Source organism: Polistes dominula, unplaced genomic scaffold (genome assembly GCF_049000335.1).
Source record: "Polistes dominula isolate Pdom_NZ unplaced genomic scaffold, Pdom_raw_medaka contig_33, whole genome shotgun sequence".
NCBI lineage: Eukaryota > Metazoa > Arthropoda > Insecta > Hymenoptera > Vespidae > Polistes > Polistes dominula.
Window position 1 is genome coordinate 5,685,342 of NW_028300998.1, and position 21,896 is coordinate 5,707,237.

A 21,896-nucleotide genomic window follows, 5' to 3' on the forward strand; every position below is an offset into this window, starting at 1 on the left:
ATTTATTTCATGTATATATATATATAATTATTGTTATATTAATTTAATATTAATTATATTAATTATTTTAATTAATATTATTATATTATTTATTAATATTATATATTATAATATATATTATAATATTAGGTTGAATATATGTTAGAAACAATGAAATATAATTTGCATTTTATTCTTTTAAGAATCTTGTAATATGGGCCATAAGTTTTTAGATGATTTATAAATATTTAAAAACTCCTAATTAAATTTGTCATTTTACATGCGACATTTCTAAGAATATCTAATAAGACGTTTATTCAAATTTTATACTTTACTTAATTTATTTTATTTATTTTTCTTGTAATGAATTATACGAGTTCAAGATACGCCAAACATTGTAAGATGACTTTAATATGTTTATGAAATATACTATTAGATACATAATTAAATATATAATTTTATAAACGAGTTTTATTTTTATATATTCATAAAAAAATATTAGTACAAAATAAGTTTGGTAAAAGAGTAATTGATTAGTATACCAAACTAGAAACGTTTGATTCACTTTTACAAATTTTTGACCCATCTTGTAATTCTGTCGTCAATAATTTAAATATCTTTGTCATAATATTTTATGTTTGTTTTTTTATTTAAAATATGTCAAGCAAGATATAAAGTAAAGTTAGAAATTTGAGAAATTGAGTGGTTAAGTGCACTTCCTAAGTGCGAAATCGAGCAAAAACCTATCCGAGCTGCTCTTTCGTGCTTTTCAAGTGGAAACATTTTTCTTTCTTTATTTCTTTCTTTTTTTCTAACCGATCGTATTTCTTTTCTTTATCATCTGTCGTAAGAAAAATTTATTAAACATATTTATAAATAAACGTAAGACCAGTAATATACAAAACTGCATGTTTGTTTTTTTGTACAAAGTATTTAAATATAAAATAAAATAAAAATAAGATATTTAATATATTTATTTCTCATTTTATTTTTTTTTTTCTAGCGATATGTGGTGCCTCATGCTGTGGACACGAAGTCGAGAATCATTTGAGACTCAAAGCCGGAAAGGATTTTGACAATTTGATTCATCATCACAGCAGGAGTCTTCAGGGACTTCTTGCCACGACTGCTGATTCATTAAGAGGTGAGTTTACGTTTTCTATTTATTTTTGTTTTCCTTTTTTAACATACTACTACTTCACACGGTCAAACGACGTATCGAATGAAATCCACTAACAATATTACAAATCGTTTACTTTAAAATAAAAATAAAAAAATACACATTTTAATTTTAAATAAGACAATAAAAAATAATTTCATTAGAAATATTCTTACGATAAAAATATAAATTAATTTAAAAAAAAAATAAAATAAAATTATATATATTTAAATTAAAAAAAAAGAATAATAATTTCTTTAATAATTATTCGTAACATATTAAATGAGCCATCTGACTTACACAAATTACATTAAACGTTCCTAGCTTTACAATTACTAGTTTTACAATTTAAAATAAAAATAAAAAAATAATATATATGTATATATTCATAATAAATTATTTAGATTTTATCTATGATCATTTTTGGCTAATCCTATATACCAAGGTTTCTCCAAACGTCCAATCACGATGACCCAATACCAAAATCAAATCTGAGGATAGTAGAAATTTGATAGTAGAAAAAAAAATTTGTTTTGAATGCTTAATGATCACCAATGAATTAAAAATAAATACCAGTTGAACATTATACGTATAGAATACGTTTATTTGATTACTATAGTGAAAAAGTAAATATCATAAGAGTATACAATTCACGAATTGCGAAAATATTTGTTGAAAGTAAAAAAGAAGGTCACCAAATTGAAAAATTGGAGAAACCTTACTGTATACTATAAATAACAAAATGTTCTGGCTGTAAGTGGGGGGAAGTTGAAGGGAGGGGGGAGTTTCTGCGGAAAAATTAAATCAAAACCCACATCTTTATCTTCCTTTTTCACCATGAAAATAATACCTATTTTTTCGATAGAACGATAATGCAAGTTCACTTGAAAGAAAACAGAACACAACATGTACAAAGATATCACACGAACATGATCTGTCTTTTCATCTTTATGGAAAAACCACAGAAGAAACGTCGGATTTGACTTTTCGATAAAATCCAACACCTTTCCCCTACCCCACCCTCACCCCTCCCACAATACATATATATACACTTTGAATAGTTTTACTATGAATAAGAATGTAAAGGGAAATGTATGGGATTGTAAGAAGAAGGAGAAGGAGAAGGGGAAGGAAAGGAGGAGGGGATGAGTCGAATACAAAATGGAGATCACGATAGCAAATCTCGTAGATTTATTCATGCTTTGATACTTCATTTAACCCTTTGAGTGCTGAATACTTTCACCTAAAATGTTTTGTAGAAATAGAAAAATTTATTATTAACTAAATTATATTTAATAATTAAAGTTTTTCCTTATGAATATAATTTAATTTAATTATTATAAATATTACATTATTTTACATTAATATTAATAAATACATATGTGTTTTGAACCGACCACTCTAGCAATTTTTTCCAAACGCATATATGCGTTCATAGCATTCAAAGGGTTAATTTTATTTTTTTTTTCCTTTTCACTTTATTCCGATATTTTAATCCTTTTTTTTTTTTATTATTTATTTTGATAACATAATATTGGGTTGTTTGACAAGTAATTTTGTTTTTTTTTTTTGTGAAAATGAAAACAATTTTTACTTTGAGATTAAACCTAGGACTTTCAAGTGAGCATAAACAATTGAATTTAATAAATTTAATCTCTCACCAATCTCATCTGTTGTTATTTGTCGGTTTGCATCAAGTAATGCTTTTATTGTGTCAGGAAAAAACGAAATTACTTTTTGAACAACCTAAATATAACATTGAGGATGATGATGATGATGTTTTTGTTAACGTTGACGAAAATTTTGGTCCAACTTTGTTTTTTTTTCTTTTTCATTTACTATTTTCTTTTCTTTTTTTTCTGGACGGAAATAACGAGTCTTGAGATTTAAAAAAAAAAAAATACTAGAGAGAGTGAGAGAGAAATGAATTTACGGTTATAATGAGTCGTGAGGTATAAAAAAAAAAACTAAATTATAATTTTTCGTCAGAACGAGAGAAGAGAATTTTTGGTTGAAAATAACTTAAAAAAAATTATTATTCGAAATAGGGTGCCGGCTTGTACGTCGTTGTCGTTGAAAGACAATTTTTTATTTTATTTTACTTTAATAAAGGAGTTCTCTATGCGTAAAATATATTTTTTTTTTAATTTGTTTAAACGAGATAAAGGAATGTTCGTTAAAAAAAAAAAGGAATTGTTTTTGAAATAAGTCATTATGAAATAATTTTGTTAACGGTTATAACGAAGTTTTGCGTTTGTGAAAAGGAAGAAAAAAAATGTGAAATAAGAAAAAAGAAATTAAAAGAAATTTATTTTACGTTATTACGAAAGAAAGAAAGAAAGAATTTGTTTTTTTTTCTATTTCTTTTTCTATTTCTTTCTTTTTGTAAAGTAAAGGAATAAAGAAAGCAAAAGAATTTTCTGTTAGAAATAATTATTAAATATGTCTTTAGGAAAATAATACAATACTTTCGTTGGTGAAATAATATTTATGGTTTTAAAAATTACGAATACAATAGGGGAAGTGAATAATTAATTTCATTCGGCGTGAATGAATTCGCGAGTTTTTATTGTATCAAAATAATCACAAAAGGTGTTATCACACAAGAACAAAAAAAAAAAAATCAGTTCTCACACAGTATCCCAATTTTATTCTCCATCTATATCCATATTTTTGTGGATTTAAAATTATGAATAATAAATTAGAAAAAAAAAATGATTCCTTTTTTTGTCAATGTAAAAGGAACGCGAATTTCGTACAAATTTCGAATATATAAAAATATTCCCTATGAAAATAATATCAGGAAAAAGAGCAGTGAAATATGATGACGGTCTTGTTTTCTTTTTTTTTTTTTTTTTGAAAAATAAAATAATTCCATGTAGTATCTCGATTTTCTTCTTCATCGATTTTTGATAAAAGAAAAATAAAAAAAATAAAAAGAAATAAAAAGAAATAGAAGAAGAAGAAGTTCGGTTAGCGAACTATATCTTGACTACGCATTTGGACAAGAGCCATGGGAGAAATCGAAGGAGAAAGAAAGTATAGAAACGATCCACTTGACACTCCACTCTTCGTGCTTTTCATCGAAAATTGAGAAGCAAAGTCTTGTGGGATAACTGGCTCGAAAATAATATGGATATAAAGAGAAAGAATCAACGATACGAATAAATGAAAGGAACGTTTGAACTACTGAACAACTGATGACATTTTTTTTCCCCCCTTCCTTTCTCTCTCTTTTATTCTCATGAATGAATTTTTGTTATCGAAATTATTCTCTTTTTTTTAATTTTCATTTTTTTAAATTTATTTAATTTTTTTTAATCGATTTTTTTTCAACTGGATATTATTCTTACACTGTCGAGAAAATAAAATACAAATATTGAAATATAAAAATTTAAATTTGTTTAATATTATTTTTTGTTAATGACAATGGGAAAGGAAAGGGTATGGGGGTAAAAAAAAGTAGAACGAATTTCAAGCCATTTGTTATTTATTTTTATTTTTATTTTTATGTGTATAATTTTTAAATTCAAGAATGCAATATATGAATTGGAAGATTACGTTGTTAAACAATTGTAAGTGAAAATGGATTTAAAAAGAGAGAGAAAGAGAACTATAAAGATAACGGAATATTTTTCTATGTAAATTTGTATAAAAAAAAGAAAGAAGTACAATTTGACTTTTTTAAAATTATATCTCCGGAATCGTAAGCCATTGATATAAAATTAATGTTATTTTTATAATTAATTCATTATATTAAATGATATTTATAAAATCCTTCTCATTTCGATTGAAAGAACATTGAATAACATTTAAAAGCTATTTAATTACTTTATATTTATTTTATAAATCTCTCATATATTTTAAATTAATAAGCTCGAGAGTTATTGTATTTAACAAAAAATAAAGAAGAGAACAAAAAAAATAAAACAAAAAAGAAAATTAAATAATGGGATAACGTACTTTTAACAGATTTAATAACCCAATATCTGTTATAGGAAAACGTAATCTGTGTAAATACTTTTGTTCGGTATTGCAAATAAAAGAGAAAAAAAAACAAAAAAGACAAAAAAGATAAAAAAGAAATAAAATAAAAATTAAATAACGGGATCGTACATCGAACAAATTTACGTAAGAGTACAATTTTATATACGAGGAAAAATTTAGTCTCACAATAAGTCAATACTTCCGTTCGACGTTGTATATAAGCTTCTCGTATTTATATTCGAGACAAAAAGACAGAGATAGAAATATCGAAAGAGAGAAAGAGAGAGAAAGACAAAGCTATCCCTTTTTGATGGGAATCTTCTCAAAACGTGCAAAGCTTTCGCTTTTCTCCAAAAATTTTTTTTTCCTTCTTCCCCTCCAAGTTTTTGTCTTTCCTCCACTCGATAATCGTTCGTTCATTTCTTCTTTTCAACCTTGTTTTTTATTTTTTATTTTTATCAATTTTTATATTACTTTTCTTTTATTTATTCTATCTTCTCTTGTTCCTTCTTTTATTTGTTGTATTTTTATTTTTATTAATTCTTTTTTCTTTTTTATATATGTACTAACTTTAAATTCTATTTACCTTTTCTTAGTACGAAGTTTGTTGAATCTCTCTTTCTCACTTGTTGGTTAGCCGAGAAAATCGCAAAACTCGAATGGGGATGTAGATTTTTTTTCTTTTTTTTTAGGATTTCATAGTTCGGCCGTGTATGTACGTTAGGATTGCTTGATTATAAAAATGAAAAAAATAAAAAAAAAGCTGGACTAGTAGAAAATGTTGGTATATGTAATGTGAGGTAGAATGAAAGAAAGAGAGAGATAGAACGAGTGATGGTAGGGGGCAAGGGGCAGGATAGGTGGTTAGGGGTAGGGGTAAGAATAGTAGGAGAGGGAAGGGAGTGTAACAGGACATGGTAATGAAACGAACGAAAAGAGAGAAGGGTAACGTGCTAGAGAGCTTTTAAATTCGTGCTTGGAATATTGTACATACTTACACACGTTCATATACATACATACACACACGTATATACGTGTGTGAAAACGTATATATAGGGTGCTCCGGTCTCTCACTGCGTTAGAATACGGTAAACGAACGGGAAAAGATTTTGCGAACTTCTGGGATTAACATATAAGAGTGAGAGAGAAAGGGAGATGGGGTGGGGGAGAATGAAAGAAAGACAAAAAGAAAAAAAAAGTAAAATATACTCCGAAAACGTTGATCACATAGGAGAAACTTACGAGGGATTAACGAACGTGGAAAATTCGTGACACGGAAGTTACGAAGAAAATGTTAACATAAAAAGAAAAGGAAATTGTTCATAAAGTATGTTGGAAATGTATAAAAAGAAAATGTAAAATATTGTGTTATATATAAGAGGTTGATATTGAAGAAAAATGATTAGATAGTAAGTAAAAAAATTGGAAAAAAATGATGGAAACCAATTGATAAAATAAAAATAAAAATATAGTTAGTAGAGGGAGGGAGGTATAAAGTTGATAAGGTTATTTTAAAATTTAATTTTGTTTTTTATTTTTCAAATTTATTAAAATCAATAGCATGATTAATTAATTTCTTTTGAAAATTCTTCATTGGTTTTCCACTTCGTTTTGTAAAATTCAATCTAAACGATTAAACGTAATTAAAAAAAAAAAAAAAGAAAAGGAAAAACAACATCGTTATTCTCGATAAAATCAAGAAAGCACATATTTGAAAAGCTTTTCAATTTTTATTAAATATATCTTTTATTTTTTTTTTTATTTTTTATTTTATTCATCACAATTGGACGATTTAATTTCTAATTAGACTTGTCGGAATATAAATATTCTAACGATTGCTTTTTACAAATCAAAATGGAAATGTATATTTGAAAAAAAATAAGAAAAAGTGTTAGATGAAGTCGAAAAGAAAATAAAGAGAGAAAAAGATGGTGGTGGAGGGAACGGGGGAAAGAGATGGCGAAGGAGTTAGATGTTCGAAACGCGAGTAACGAAATAAAAGTAAGTATAGTTAGTTCTAATCTTGGCAAAGTTGTCGCTCGCGTTCGCACATTCGTCCGGGTAAGAATAGAAAATCCTACGAGCACCGAGACCTTTCCTCCATCATTTTCTACACATGTACACACACATGTACACACACATTTGATCAGATTTTATTGTATATACATAAGAGTACGCAAGAGTAAGATCCTTCGAAATTGTTCTCGCTTCGTCATATTATTTCCTGATTATGAGAAAACAATTTTCTTCGCAAAATTGAACAATTTCCCATTCTAAATTATTCTTCAAGATGACTAATCAAAATTATATCAAACATTATTGAGTCATTTAGTATTATATATATACATACGACTTGCACGTGCTTACGTGTGTGTGTGTGTGTGTGTGTGTGTGTGTGTGTATATGTGTACATATAAAAACTGACATTTATCAAGTATACTCATAAAACTTCTACGTACAATTGAAAACTCGTAAGAAATGTTAAGAAAATCTATTACACGTCTGACATTACTCTCTAACACGTTTATAAATGCCATAGATCTAACAGATAGTAATCTATAAAAGAAACCAAAAAAATGATACATTCTAGCAAAGTAATTCCAGCAGACAGGGTCGCCAGACGTTGATTATCGCGAAAGTATCTTTGATCAATGTCCCCGTATATACACATATACACTCACATACACACCTTCATACGTACTTCAGATATTTAAACGGCGAGACGGTCACCTTTTCGTGGCCTTTCGTAATTACGATTTCGATCGGTCGTGCGTTCGTAAGAAAAAGATAAAGAAAAGAAAAAGTTAGAAAGAGAAGAAAGAGGAAGAGAAGGAGGAAGAGGAGAAGGAGAAAAGGAGGAGAAAGGTGGTAGGAGGGGCCAAGGGGGGAGCAAGGGGGAGGAGGGACCGAATCAGCTTTCGTGCAAGCTGCACTTTCGAGAGAGGACCGTGAGTCGTCGTGTAGCGTGCTCGCGACCTTATACGGCTGCGAGAAAGCCAACTGAACGGTCCTCCTATCCCTCCCTCTTCCTCCTCTTCTCACCCTCACTCACCCACCCTCCTTTTCCTCCTCTTCTTCCTCCCATGAACCTCCTCCTACCTCTTCTTCGTTTCCTCCAACACTCTTACTCCAGCTCTTCTATCCATACTACTACTACTACTCTCTCTCTCTCTCTCTTTCTCTCTCTCTCTCTCTCTCTCTCTCTCTCTTTCTCCTTGATCTTCCAAGAAAGAGAGAGAGGACAAATGGCAAAGCTGGACCTGGACATCAAATAGAGAAGCCGAAACTAAGTCTATGTATATATGGGAATGTCTCTATGTGTATTTGTATTCGTAGTATTCATACATAGATCTATATGTATCTATATGAACGTGTGTACGTATATATATATGTGTTATGCACGCACGTGCATTCACCGATATGTTTGTTCGTAGATAGATGTGTAATTGCATGCGTATATATGGACGGTCTTCCCGTTGGTATGTTTGCGTTTATCTGTAATTTTATTTTTATCTATATGTGTATATATAATATGTATTTAAATGTATATACATACGTATATTTACGTTTCATAAATGTGCCTATGCGCATTTATGTTTATAAACATGCGTATACGCGCGTCTGTATTTATGGATGCGCGTGTATGATGTTTATGTGTATGTATCAATACATTTGAATATGTTTGCATAATATATATATATATATATATATATATATATGTATGTATGCATGTGTTTATATTATTTATTTATCGTACTACGTGTATGTTTATGTGCATATGCTGTGTGTGTTTGTGCATATGTATTTGAATGCAATATAATTTGTACCTGTATGAATTTATGCATTTACGTATGTTTCTGTGTATCTGAGTATGTTTGTGTTTACGTGTATATTAATGTTAGATCGTATATACAAATATATGTGATGTATATATGTGAGAAATGTTGGAATTGAAGGTTGTATTGGTTAAACGTGATACACCAGGTGCGATCGACAGATCGGCAGCAACGCGTTGAGCCGCGAACGAATGAGTGCAGCTGCATTGATCTATGACGCTTGTATGCACCAAACTCAACGAGAAGAGGACCTCTCCATTAGACCTCCAAGTGCTGCCAAATTTCATCCAATTAATCACCCTTCTCTGTCATTCTCTATCATTCTCTTTCTTTCCCTCCCTTTCCCCCACTTTCTCTTTCTCTTTCTCTTTTTCTTTTTCTCTCTCTTTGTGTGTTTGTTTCAATCAGTGTCTTTTATATTTTAATTCTTTGATTTCATGATACAAGTATGTGAGTCATTATTATTCATAATAATTATATAATTGGTGTTGTGGTTGTATAATCAATGAAAGTGTTTGAGAATCACTGAAATTATGAATGAAACTTTTTCTCGTAAGATTTATATTTATATATACGCGTATGTAAGTTAGTAATATATTGTAAATATGTATGTATATTTATGTTTTCTTAATGAGTTTCATTCAATGAAACCTTTTCACATAATTCTAGTCAAAATGATTATAATTTGTTACATTAATTAATTAATTATTCTTTAATATTATTTCAAGTAATGATACGTATATAAGACGTTGATTTTGTCGTGTCATATAAAACGTTTGAATTATTTCATATTTCACGAAAATTAATTATATTAAGTCATTTATATAATTTTATATTACATACGTAAATGTATTAAGTATGTCAATGTTATGCTCAAGCACGTTAATTTCTTACATTGACGAATTAATTATGAAAAATATTTCAATATACATATATATATATATATGTATGTATGTATGTATGTATGTATATATGAATGGGAAATTGTGTTAAACGTTAATTCACCGTTAAATCCTAAAACGTCAGATTTCCGACGATCCGATTAAAACTTTGTTACTCTCGTCGACTAGTCCTATCATGGCTCTAATCAGAAACGAGAATGCTAACTCGCTTAGATAGATAGAGACAATGAGAGAGAGAGAGAGAGAGAGAGAGAGAGAGAGAGAGAGAGAGAGAGACTGAAAAAATGAAAGAAAGAGATCGCGTGACTCATCATTCAACGCAATGTGGAAAAGTCGTATTGCAAATGTCGCGAACGAGTCAAACGTTTTAACTTACATTTTAACTGTCTCGCAAGTGTATGCACCCATATATATATAAAAGTAAAGTGTATTTACACGTAACCAAGTTGAAATTCATTCTGCGTTGTTTAGTTGTGTGTCGCGTTGTAACGTTACGTAAGCATCGTTAAGAAAGACTAGCGTAAGCGATCGTCCAGCTAAACTTTAAACCGCCTGGACTGTAAAGAAGGGGGTAAAAAGTGGGAAAAAGAGGAAACTCACAAGAGTTTGCTGTGAGGGCCATGGTCGTCTATTCCTCTCTCTGTCTATCTCTCAATCTCATACTCTTTCTCTCTTACTCTTTCAATCTTCTCTTTTACATAGGTATTCTCGTTCGCTCTCTCTCTTTCTTATTCACTCAATCCTCCTCTTTTTCTTTCTTTCTTTAACTCCCTCACAATTCCTCTCTCTTTCTTCTTCTCTCTTCTTTTTTCAAATTCATACTCTTTCTCTTTTACTCTTTCAATCTTTTCCTTTACGTATACATTCTCATTCTCTCTCTCTTTCTTATTCACTTAATCTTACTCTCTCTCTCTTTTACTTCTACTTTTACCATCTTACCTTTACCCTCTTGTTTTCTTTCTTTTACTCTGTATATTCTTTCTTTCTTTCTCTTCTTCGCAATACCCCCTCTCTCTCTCTCTCTCACTCTCACTCTCTTCTTCTCACTCTTTCTCTTTTACTTTAACCCTCTTTTTTTCTTTCTTTATTTCATTCCCTCGTACTTCCTCTTTCTAATTCTCTCTCACTCTTTCTCACTCACACAAATACAAACACACATATACATATATGTACACACATACTTTTTCTCTTTCTATTACTCTTACTCCTTAACACCATATTCTTTCTTTTTCTAACATTCTCTTACTTTTAAGTCACCACTCTCTTTCCCACTCCCCCCGTTCGTAGTTTTACCCCTCTCTTTTTCTATTTCTCTTTTGGTTCGTCTACGTTTTCGCACGTGGGGTTGTTAAAACATTCGAGTACGACCGCTGCGATTCTAAGTGCACTCTCTTGGTTCCTCCCAGCGGGAGGGAGAGCCGTTGCTATTATTGTTGCCGTTTGCATTCACCAGCCGAGTTTCGTCGAGCTTCGTGCGTGCCTTCCGATCCTAGATGCTGCTTCATTTTCTTTATCTTCCTATGTATATATATCTATATACTTAACTATATACCTATGTAAACGTGTTGGTATACTTGCTTTCCATAATAATTCGAATACACGATTATATCTTCGTTTATGATAGTCGGTTCACACAATTTACATTAATTGTTGATATTTTTATAAATAAATATATATATATATATATATATATATATATATATATATATATATATATAGTATTGTTGATATAATATATATTTAGTATATAATATATAATATATAGTGTATTAAAAATATTTTATTATTAATATTTAAATTAATAAATTACTATATATATAGTAAATATAATTACTATACTATATTTACTATAATTAGTACTATAATTACTATATATAGTAATATTTATAGTAAGTTATTAATTTAAATATTAATAATAAAATTAATAATATAAAAATATACTATATATGTATATAAAGCATAAAAAGCAAATATTACGTGGGTGGTGGATTGAGTAAAGTTACGATTAGTATAACACGGTTACAATTTTGTTTATGTTTTTGTTTTGGCCTTTCTATTTTGGTTTAAACTATTTTTACATTTTAAGTAATATAAGTAATATATTTAATTTGATCATTTATATATAGAAGAAGAAGTATATTTTTCAGGTATACCCCTTTAGGGTGTTTACCCCGAAGACCCTCCCTACAGGATTATTTATATATATATGTAAAATAAAATTTTTTTATTGAATTTTTTGTTACGAAATTATCGATCAGTTTAATACGAATAAATAATATTGATCAAAGAATTGTGAAAGTAATACATAAATTATAGAAGAAGATGAGATTCGCGTTATAATCGATAATAGCTATAAAGGCGTCACGTTAATCTTCACCTTTCCGTTGAAATCACCGAAGCAAATTCTTCGAGTGTTAGCAAGAAGCAAGACTCTAGGATTTCGAGTTATTACGGTCGATGTGTGTTGTTTTGCATGCTCGTTATTTCGATTAAATTGCTTCCTGGTGGTATTCGTAAATACCTATCTGGCTATTCTCGAAAAACGTTTAATACCAAAGCGTGTTTTCAAGAAATATCTAATCGTAAAGTTCATTTTCCCCCATTCCTTTTTTTTCTTTTTAAATATCAATGTAACACATAAATAAATTTTGTTGTTGTTCTGTCATACTTACTTTTATTATAAAAGTTATTAAACTTTTCTCAACTAATCGACGTATATTCATATAACATATAATAAAATAAATAAATAAGTAATAATGAATATAATATAAAATATATTAATAATAAAGAAATAATATATTTAGAAAAAGTTGTAAAATATTTGTGTCGAGTTACGTGGCGTATTAAATATTTTTATTTACATTATTTACATTTTAATTGTTTGGATATCCTTAATTAAAAAAATAAAAAAATAAACGCAAAGGAAAATGTTTTGTTTCAATATGATAAAAGGTTCGACAAATAATATCTTGTCTTTTAAATGTTTTTTAGTTAAATTACGTATAGAAATCGTTTCACGGCTACTTGACTTCCGTTTGAGTGAGAAAACTTGAAAGTGAGGAAGGGAATAGGAAAAAATATTAATTTTCGCTTTTGAACTTCGTTTCTTCAAAGAAAATAAAATATGATATAGAGAGAGATAGATCGAAGTAGTCATTAAAGTTCTTAACAAGTTTATTTCACGTCGGGAAAAAAGGCATCGTAATCGGTTAGTTTAAATAACTCATTCGTCATTCCATTTCTTTTCGAAGTTTTAACTTTGACATCATGGTGACAAAATTGTATTTTATATTTTTATTGATCTTACAAATATCTCAATTGCCTTCTATGGTAAGAACAAAAAATATTCATTTACGTAAATTTATACAATTTTTAATCTTATAAATATATAGAAAATAATTTTTAAAAATAAATGTGTGTGAACGAGTTATATTTAGTAAGATGTTATATATATTATATATATTATATTATATATTATATAATTATATATTATATAATATAATTTTATTTATTATATTATATTTTTTATATTATATTATATATTTTATATTATATAATTTATTTATTTTTTATATAATTATTTATTTATTTATTTAATTTTTCATTTTTAGTATTTCTTAATATTTTTATCTAACAATTAATTATGACAGTGTACAAAATATTCGCCAAAAAATAAAACAAATTAATTTCTAAAATTTACTTTATATCACAATTTTGTTTATATTGCAACTTAAATTATATTTTATATTTATATTTTATTTCTTTTTCTTTTTCCAAATTTTTCAAGACATAATTAACCCACTATCATATACAAATAAATAGATTTTTTATCAAAAATTGTGAGCAATGGGACAATATTATTGTTACGATGAAAAAATAAAAAAATAAAATAAAAATAAAAATGAGTAATAATTTATCAGAAAAGTTAAACGTTACGAGGTGTAAAATGAATAGAATTTGAAAAGAGAAAAAAGAGAGGAAAAAATAGAGATAGAAAATAATTCGTATGTTAGAAATACTTGGTTAGTATAAAACGCAGAACTAACGTAATAATATCCAGTTTAACGTTCTCACAATTTCCACTGGCAGGGCAAGTTGAGATTATTCTCCTCGACTTTCCGAGATTCCCTGAGAGTTTTATCTCGCGTTATATTAGTCGGAGAGCGAAAATGCGATCGTCCAAAGCACACGGCCCCACATGCTTTCGGATCGAGTTAGGAAGGCACGTTTTGGAATCCGCTATCTTTGCACTTTTGCGATATCAATCTTTCTCGACGATTTTATACTTTAACAGTTTAGAATTTTAGAAATGATTTCATTCATCTCCATTTACACATTTATTGTATTTTATATATTAATTTAAACTATGATCTAATTATTCTCTCTTATCGTAATAACGTTCTAATTGGTTCAAATGAATGTTTCATCCGCCATTTTTGCAATTTTTCAATACAAATTCGTCAACGATTTTATACTTTAACAATTTATAAATTTAGAAATGATTTCACCCATATTCACTTACATTATTTTATTTTATATTATTTTAAATCATAATCACAAATTATTCGTTTTCCTTACTTAAGTATTTGCCATCGCAACAATTTTTGCTCGCGTCATCAATGTTTTATTATATTTCAATCTTTTTTTTCTATTATTTCTTTTTTTCAACTTTTCTTACCCTTTATTTTTAATAAACGAGTGCAATCCGCCGAGAAAATCGAAATTGATCGAGAATAACTGACCTGAAAACTCGAGGAACGTAATCTCTTTTAACAGAAACAGAAAAAAATACGAACAAATAAAAAAAATATATATATATATATAAAATGAAAAACATAATCGAAAGTAAAATCGGAAAATTTTCTTCGATTATTTTTAATAAGAAAAAATAAATTACAAATTGAGGAAAAAGAGACAAAAAAAAATATGTTTTCGATCTAAATCCTATTCCCGTAAACGTGCTCGATCGAACGGAATACCCGATTCTGGACATAAACGAAGAAAACTAGAATGAATTTTTATCTATAAAATACAATATATATATCGACAAAAAAATCGTTGTTCGATCTATCGATAAGCGAGGAAGAACGATTGAAAAATAATCGAGAAAGAAATTGAGAACTATATTGTTTTTTGTTGAATTTAAACAAATGGACAAGAAAAAGAAATATAAAATAAATTAGAAAACAAAAATTAAAAAAAAAAAAGAAGAAGAAGAAATATATAATAAATAATAATACAAAACAATAAATATATACAAGATAATAATATATTAACAAATTTTTAATTAAAAAAGAAACAAAAAGTAATTTCACACACATATAAAAATAAACGCGACGATAATTATAATCAACGATTTAAATTCAAACATTAAAAAATAAACAATTTTCATTTCCTAATACAATATAATCGCATTATCGCACATTAATAAATAAAATCTAATATTTAAAGATATATAATTATATTATATATATATATATATATATATTAAATATCTAATATTAAATATTAGATTTACGAATGTTTTGTTTAACATTTCTTAAAAACTTACAAACATCGTTTTAATGAAGATATGAGTAAAGGGGAGGAATTAATATTTACGTATATATTTCATTACGTTAAAAAGAAAAACCAACATATGTTTTAAAAAAAAATAATATTTCAAAGTTTTAATATATGCATAATAATAAAATTTGTAATTAGTCTAATTGGCTCAGTTCATAAATCTAGCATTAAAAATCAATTATTAATAAATTATTATATACAATCTCAACTATTAACGATTACTCTAACCACGCACCTGTAATATTAAAACAAAATGAATTCTCATATCACCTGTACAAGAATATATCGAGAAAAGTTGGAGTTATCGATAAGCGAAGAGTAAAGATTGAGAAAAAGAAGGAGAAAAGGCCTTGAGGGTGAGACAGGGGGTGGTAACGGGTTGGTGAGGAGGTGTAGAAGCGGAAGGGGAAAGGATTGAGATTTCTCGGTCTCTCGGATCCAGGTCCATGTAGGCGTTTCGTTCCGGATTCCACGTGTTCCTCTCTGTTAGTGCTGCTTCGTAAGTCCCCGTAGTTTCATAAGTGACCTCCGCCGCCTTTGGTTTTCTACTTGGGACCACCACAATCATCGTCATGTTTCTCCTTCGAGACATAAAAGGTGCGTTGCTTTTGTCAGCCGTTCATTTTTATATTGTCCGTAAGGCATCATCATAATTTCTTGGTGGTTGGTTGTACGATAAAACGTGTTCACCTTCGTGATTTGTCGAAAAAAGAAAATGAAAACAAAAATGTATACGCGCGTAAGACACGCGTTTGAATTGTTGTTGTTGTTTTTTTTTTTTTAATTTTATTTTCGATCGTAGATCCCCATTTATCAATCTTGATCCTGCTTCGGTTTGAAGATTTATTCATGAATTATATATATATAGGGTTATTATATATAATTGTATGTAATTTGATTTCTTTTGTGATTCTATTTTTTTTTTTTTAATATTTTTTTGGGGGAGGGGGGATTAATACTATGCTATTTTGGTAATTATATTTGTAATTATTATTTCACTTTTTTTAATGCGATCTTATATAGTTATCTTTATTATGGATACGTTTATGATTAATGCGGTATAGTAATTTAAAAATTTTAATCGAACGATTAAAACAATTAGGCGTACGAGCATTTCAATTGTTTATACCATCATATTTTAATTAAATAATTTTTAAATGATATTTTTCATTTGTTTCTTTGTTTTATTCTTTTTAAATCGACGACAGCACGGAATGTTTTTTTCTTGACAACTTTGGGGAGCTTGTTGATATCAAAATAAAGAGCTTAAAATTTACAGAAATTCTATTGTTTTTATTTATTTAAATGATGGATGGGAAAAATTTGGTCATTATCAGGTTTTGTATTTAATGTTGCACATCATTGGATTCGTTTAGTCAGCCGCTATCCGAAAATAAATATTGAAATATACCATGTATTAAAAAAAAACAAAGTTGACCAATAATTCTCGAAAATGACTCAACCTATCAAAAAACTATTATTGTCATATTGTAGTCCTGAAGTTTTCATGCAACTTTTTCCTTATCCACTTTTCTGCTACTATTAACATTTCGGAGTTATTTAGGTGGCAAGATCTGGTGAATCAGCCTGTATATAATGAAAGGTAAACTGGTCAGTTTGCGGTTGTCCGATTGACTAATGCAAGATCTTCTCGTGTATCCTTTCTACGGAAGTTCGACATCATCGGGTGTTTCTCCTTTGCTCGGATGCATATCGATGCGTAGACATAACTCGATGCCGATCATACCAATGCCAAGATGCCCACGTAGAAAGCGTGCTTCGCATACTGATTCGATTCTTCCGATATAAACCCCGAATCGTCTGTCTACGAAGATCACGCGTCCAACTAGAAATTGCTAACGTGTTTCCTCCTCTTCGTATCTATCTATCTATCTATCTATCTATCTATCTATCTATCTATCTATCTATCTATCTATCTATCTATCTATCTATCTTTCTATCTATTTCTCTCACTCTCACTCTCCTTTCTTTTTGTCTTATCACTTTTTCTTTCTTTTCTTTCAAAAATTAAAGATCTTCGATCATTTTTTTTTCAAATCTATCCCCATTTTAAGAATTTAAATTTTATAATTTTGAATGAAAATAAAAAGGGAAAAGAAATGCAATAAATCAATTCGGATTTAAAAAAGGGAAAGGGAGATATAAAAGAAGTAGCCCTTTTTTACAAAACTCGTATACAATTTTTATGGTTACCCTTCCACCCCAGTTATCTTTTACTTTGAAATTTTAAATAGAATTCCTTCTTCTCTTATCTTCTTTTTTTTTTTTTTTTATTAAAAGTCATACAAGTCCCTCTCTTTATTAAAAGACATAATATTTAATATAATAATTTACAATATAACTTAATATGTTTATTTTTTTATTTTTTTTTTTATACATATATATACTTTCAATTTTTTTATTAAGATTTTATTTTTTGATGATTTATATTGGGTTGGCAAGGAATTAATTTCGGTAGTAAGTAAATGTATATATATATATATTATAAAATTATATATATTAATATATACATACATATATATATATTATTATATTATAAAATAATATAAGTATTTTAATATATATAATATTATTGGGGATTGGCAAGAAAGAAGATCGAAATTACTTTCTTGCCAACCCAATATTCGGATTACGTTCAATCTTTTATTAATCTATGTATGTGTATATATGTATGTTAGTTTATTTGTAGTACAAGGATTAAAGTTATTTTTTTGTCCTTATTTATTATTACGCGAATTAAAGGATCTTGAATAACGTGATAATTATTAATGGAATTCGTAGAATATGACCCAGATAGCTTGCTCCATAAAGATTCCATTTCTATTTCCTAACACTGTTGGTTCACGTCTTCCTCTCTTTCTCTGCTCTCCCTCCTAACCCCTTTCTCTCCTTCTCTTTCTTTCTTTCTCGAAGATTACGTTGCACGTAATGCTAATTTGAGCGGTGATTTGATTCTACTTTGATTGAGATCTCTCTTTCGAACAACTTAGCAAACGTTACTCGTTTTGTTCGATCATTGGTTGCACGTGTTAAGAAATACGAAATACCTTCGTTTCTAGATAAATAAATAAATAAATAAGTAAATATTTTATTTTATTTAATCACAGTAAATTTATTTATTTTTTATACAAAAAAAACGTGTTATTATGTATATTCATTTTTCGGTTTTTCGTAGAAGCCGAAAATTATTAAAATATTAATAATAATAATAATAATAATATTTCAATATTATATTGAATATAATTGAAAATAAATAAAAATAATAATTGAAATAACAATATTCTTACTATTAATTAATAATGAATATTATATAATAATAAAATATTAATATATATAATGATATTATTATTATTAATATTAATATTATTATATTTTAAAATAATATTAATTCAATATATTAATTTCAATTATTATTGAAACTAATAATAATAATAATAATAATAATAATAATAATAATAATAATAATAATAAAATGGACGTATATGTACTTAATATATATTTAAATGGTTAAATCGATTGATGAATCAATCGAGAAGAACTCCGTCCGTCAATCGATTCGTATTATTGTAAAAGCAACCTACGGAATGCAGAACGCATTTGTTGAGAAAATCGTGGGACGACTTTAAACTATGATTCATCGTGGGTATTGCGTTCCCGCGGTCATTGTCTATTACGCGGAACGAATTGATATATCTTGTTTGAGATCGATAATCGAAGCAGGTGCAATTCAAATCACCTGATCTCACCGATTCAACAAAGTCTTGCGACACCGGCTAAAGCCGTCAAAACAAACAAAAAGAAAGGAAAAAAACCACGATTTCTTTCAACTAACCTGTTCTCAATTGCCATCTCTTACTACCACCCTCACCACACCCCCGCTGATTATCAAACACTCCTTTCTTGTTTCTATTTTCTTTTCTTATCCCCCCATTCCTCTTCGTTCATTCACGAATACAAATTTAAATCTAAATAACAATTTATAAAGGCTGAGGACAAACAAATTTTATTTCATTCTTAATTAATTATTATACATTTTTTAAATTATTTAATCTCTTTTTAATTTGTTATCATGTTCATGCACACATCTTGTAATAAGACACATTTAATTCTAAATTTTAGTTTTATGCAAAAATTGATGAAATAATTTATCTTCCATTTTTATCTTTGTTTTTACCTGTCTTTTTTTTTTCGTTTTTATTTTTAATTTTATCCATTTCATTCATAAGTACAATAAAACTGTGTCACGTTACATAAAAAAGTGGATTGACAAATGATATTTGCTTAAAACGGTAAGAGATATTATTCAACCTTAAGATCTGCGATATCTTTAACGAAATTTTTCTTTTAAACCCCCTACACTCCCAACCACCCACCCCTGTCCATGATGCTCGAAGTATCTCGAAAAATACGCTAATGCATAAGTAGTAAGTTTAAATTCTTGAAACATTAAATTGGACGTGACGATTAATATCAGCTAGAGCCATTAATTGCATTGTTGAGAAAGGTACAAGGGGTGAGTCAGGGGAATGGGGGTGCAAAGGGGGTTGGATGGCAGAAGAAAAAGAAAAAGAAGAAGAAGAAGAAGAAAAAAAAAGATTAAGGAATATAATAGTCGTAGTCGTAATAGTAAATGGGAGAAAGTAGGGGTAGGGGGATAAGAAGGGGTAGGAAGAAGAAGCTTTGCAACTTCTTACCTTCTTCCCGTAACCACCCCCGTCACCACCCTTTGTTCAATCCTTCTTATCCTATATCTCATACGAGTCACGTTTGTACGCGGACAATAGTCAACTCTTATCTCTAATGATCCTCGTGGCCTCCGTTGTGTCCTCTTAAAAAAAAAAATAGAAAAAAAAGGGAAAAAGAAAGAGAAAGAAGGAAAGAAAAGAAGGAAGGAAGTAAGGAAGAAGAAAGATAAAAAAAGGTATCTATTGAAATCTTTCTCGGTTTCAACGGTTTTATCTTCGCCAGGTAACGCTGATAAGTATCTTTCAAAATGAGTGCGAGTGAGCAAAACTGAATCTGCGAGAGAAAGAGATAGAAATATAAAAAAGATAGAAAAAGGTTTTAGATAGGTTTTATTTTCTACTTTTTTTTTTCTCTCTCTTTTTTTCTGCCATTTTAACCTATTTTTAAGAGAAGTCACTTTTTACGTTGTAATTACAGTACCGTGTTAAAGTTGCCATTAAAACAACGATACCACCTTACGATAAGGATAGGATAGGACAATCGTTAAATAACAATTTTTATAGACTTGACCTATAGCTTTTTAAAAGATAACTTTATAATCTGTAGTACTATCTATGTTTCTAGTGTAGAATTAACCACCCACCCATCCATCCACTTCTATTTTTCTTTTATCTCATGTACCTATACTCACGTGTTTTTTATGTGTTAACAACGTGCTTCTTTTACGATTTTCTACGAGAAGTCTCTCTCTCTTTCTCTTTTCCTCATAAACTTCTTTTTTTTTATATTCATCGATTGTAGGTAATCGATATTATTCATTCAATCTTTTATCAATCACACACGAGGTTTTTTTCTGGTATACAGGTAATTAAATGACGTCCTATTCTATTGGGTTGTTCGGTAAGTTCGTGCCGATTTTGACAGAAGATTGAAACGCAACGCATTTAAGTTTCTTTTTTGGTATATATTTATTAAATTATATATAAGTGCTATTTTTTGTTCCACAATCTTTCTCCATCTTTAAGGGTAATTTCAAAATTTTGCCCTTTCAGAACTTCTCAGGTTTTCTTTAATAAAACAACTTTATGCCACCTATCGAAAATCGGCACAAACTTTCCAGACAACCCAATATATTCGTGTATACATTATTTTCTTATTAATTTTATTTTTTCATACGATTATTATAAAATGCATAAGTTAAACTAATAAATTGCAATATTATAAGTAGATGGATTAAAAAAAAAAAAAATAAGAAAGAAATCTAAAGAAAAAAAGAATATAGCTGATTGCGCTAAAATAATAGTAAGAAGTTTGTAATATGTATATAAGTATATACATACATATATTCATATACATATACATAAATACGAATATTTATAGTGCATATGTGTGGGTACGAAAACGAAACTAAACGGCTGGTTAAGCTCGAGATAAGGGAGATAACCCGTGTCTCTTCTAGCTTACGGTCTCATCTCTCTTTTATTCCCCTTTCTCCCTTGTTCCACCTCTTCCTACATCTCTTCATCTTATTCTTGTCTTCCCCTCTTTTCGCAGAATTTGTCTTTTATTTATTTTTTTATTTTTTACATTTTTTCCCTCTTGACGTCTACCGCCTCCTCTTCCTTCTCCTACTTCAAGGATAATTTGTTACAACGTAATCACGGTTTTACGACATCATTTTAAAAGAAAGAACAACATTTCGATTTTTTTTTTCTTTTTCAAAGCGATTCGTTTTAAAAATAAATCACATTTTGGAACAGT

The 21,896-nt window shown here is 28.4% G+C and overlaps 1 protein-coding gene across 1 annotated transcript in view; it reads left to right on the top strand.

Moving 5' to 3' along the window:
• dally (division abnormally delayed protein) overlaps window positions 1-21,896 on the top strand; it is a 121,282-nt gene that overhangs the window by 14,615 nt on the left and 84,771 nt on the right. Inside the window, exon 2 of the mRNA XM_015319989.2 lies at window positions 983-1,123. Coding sequence (XP_015175475.1) covers window positions 983-1,123 — 141 coding nt within the window. The remainder of the gene's footprint in view (window positions 1-982; window positions 1,124-21,896) is intronic.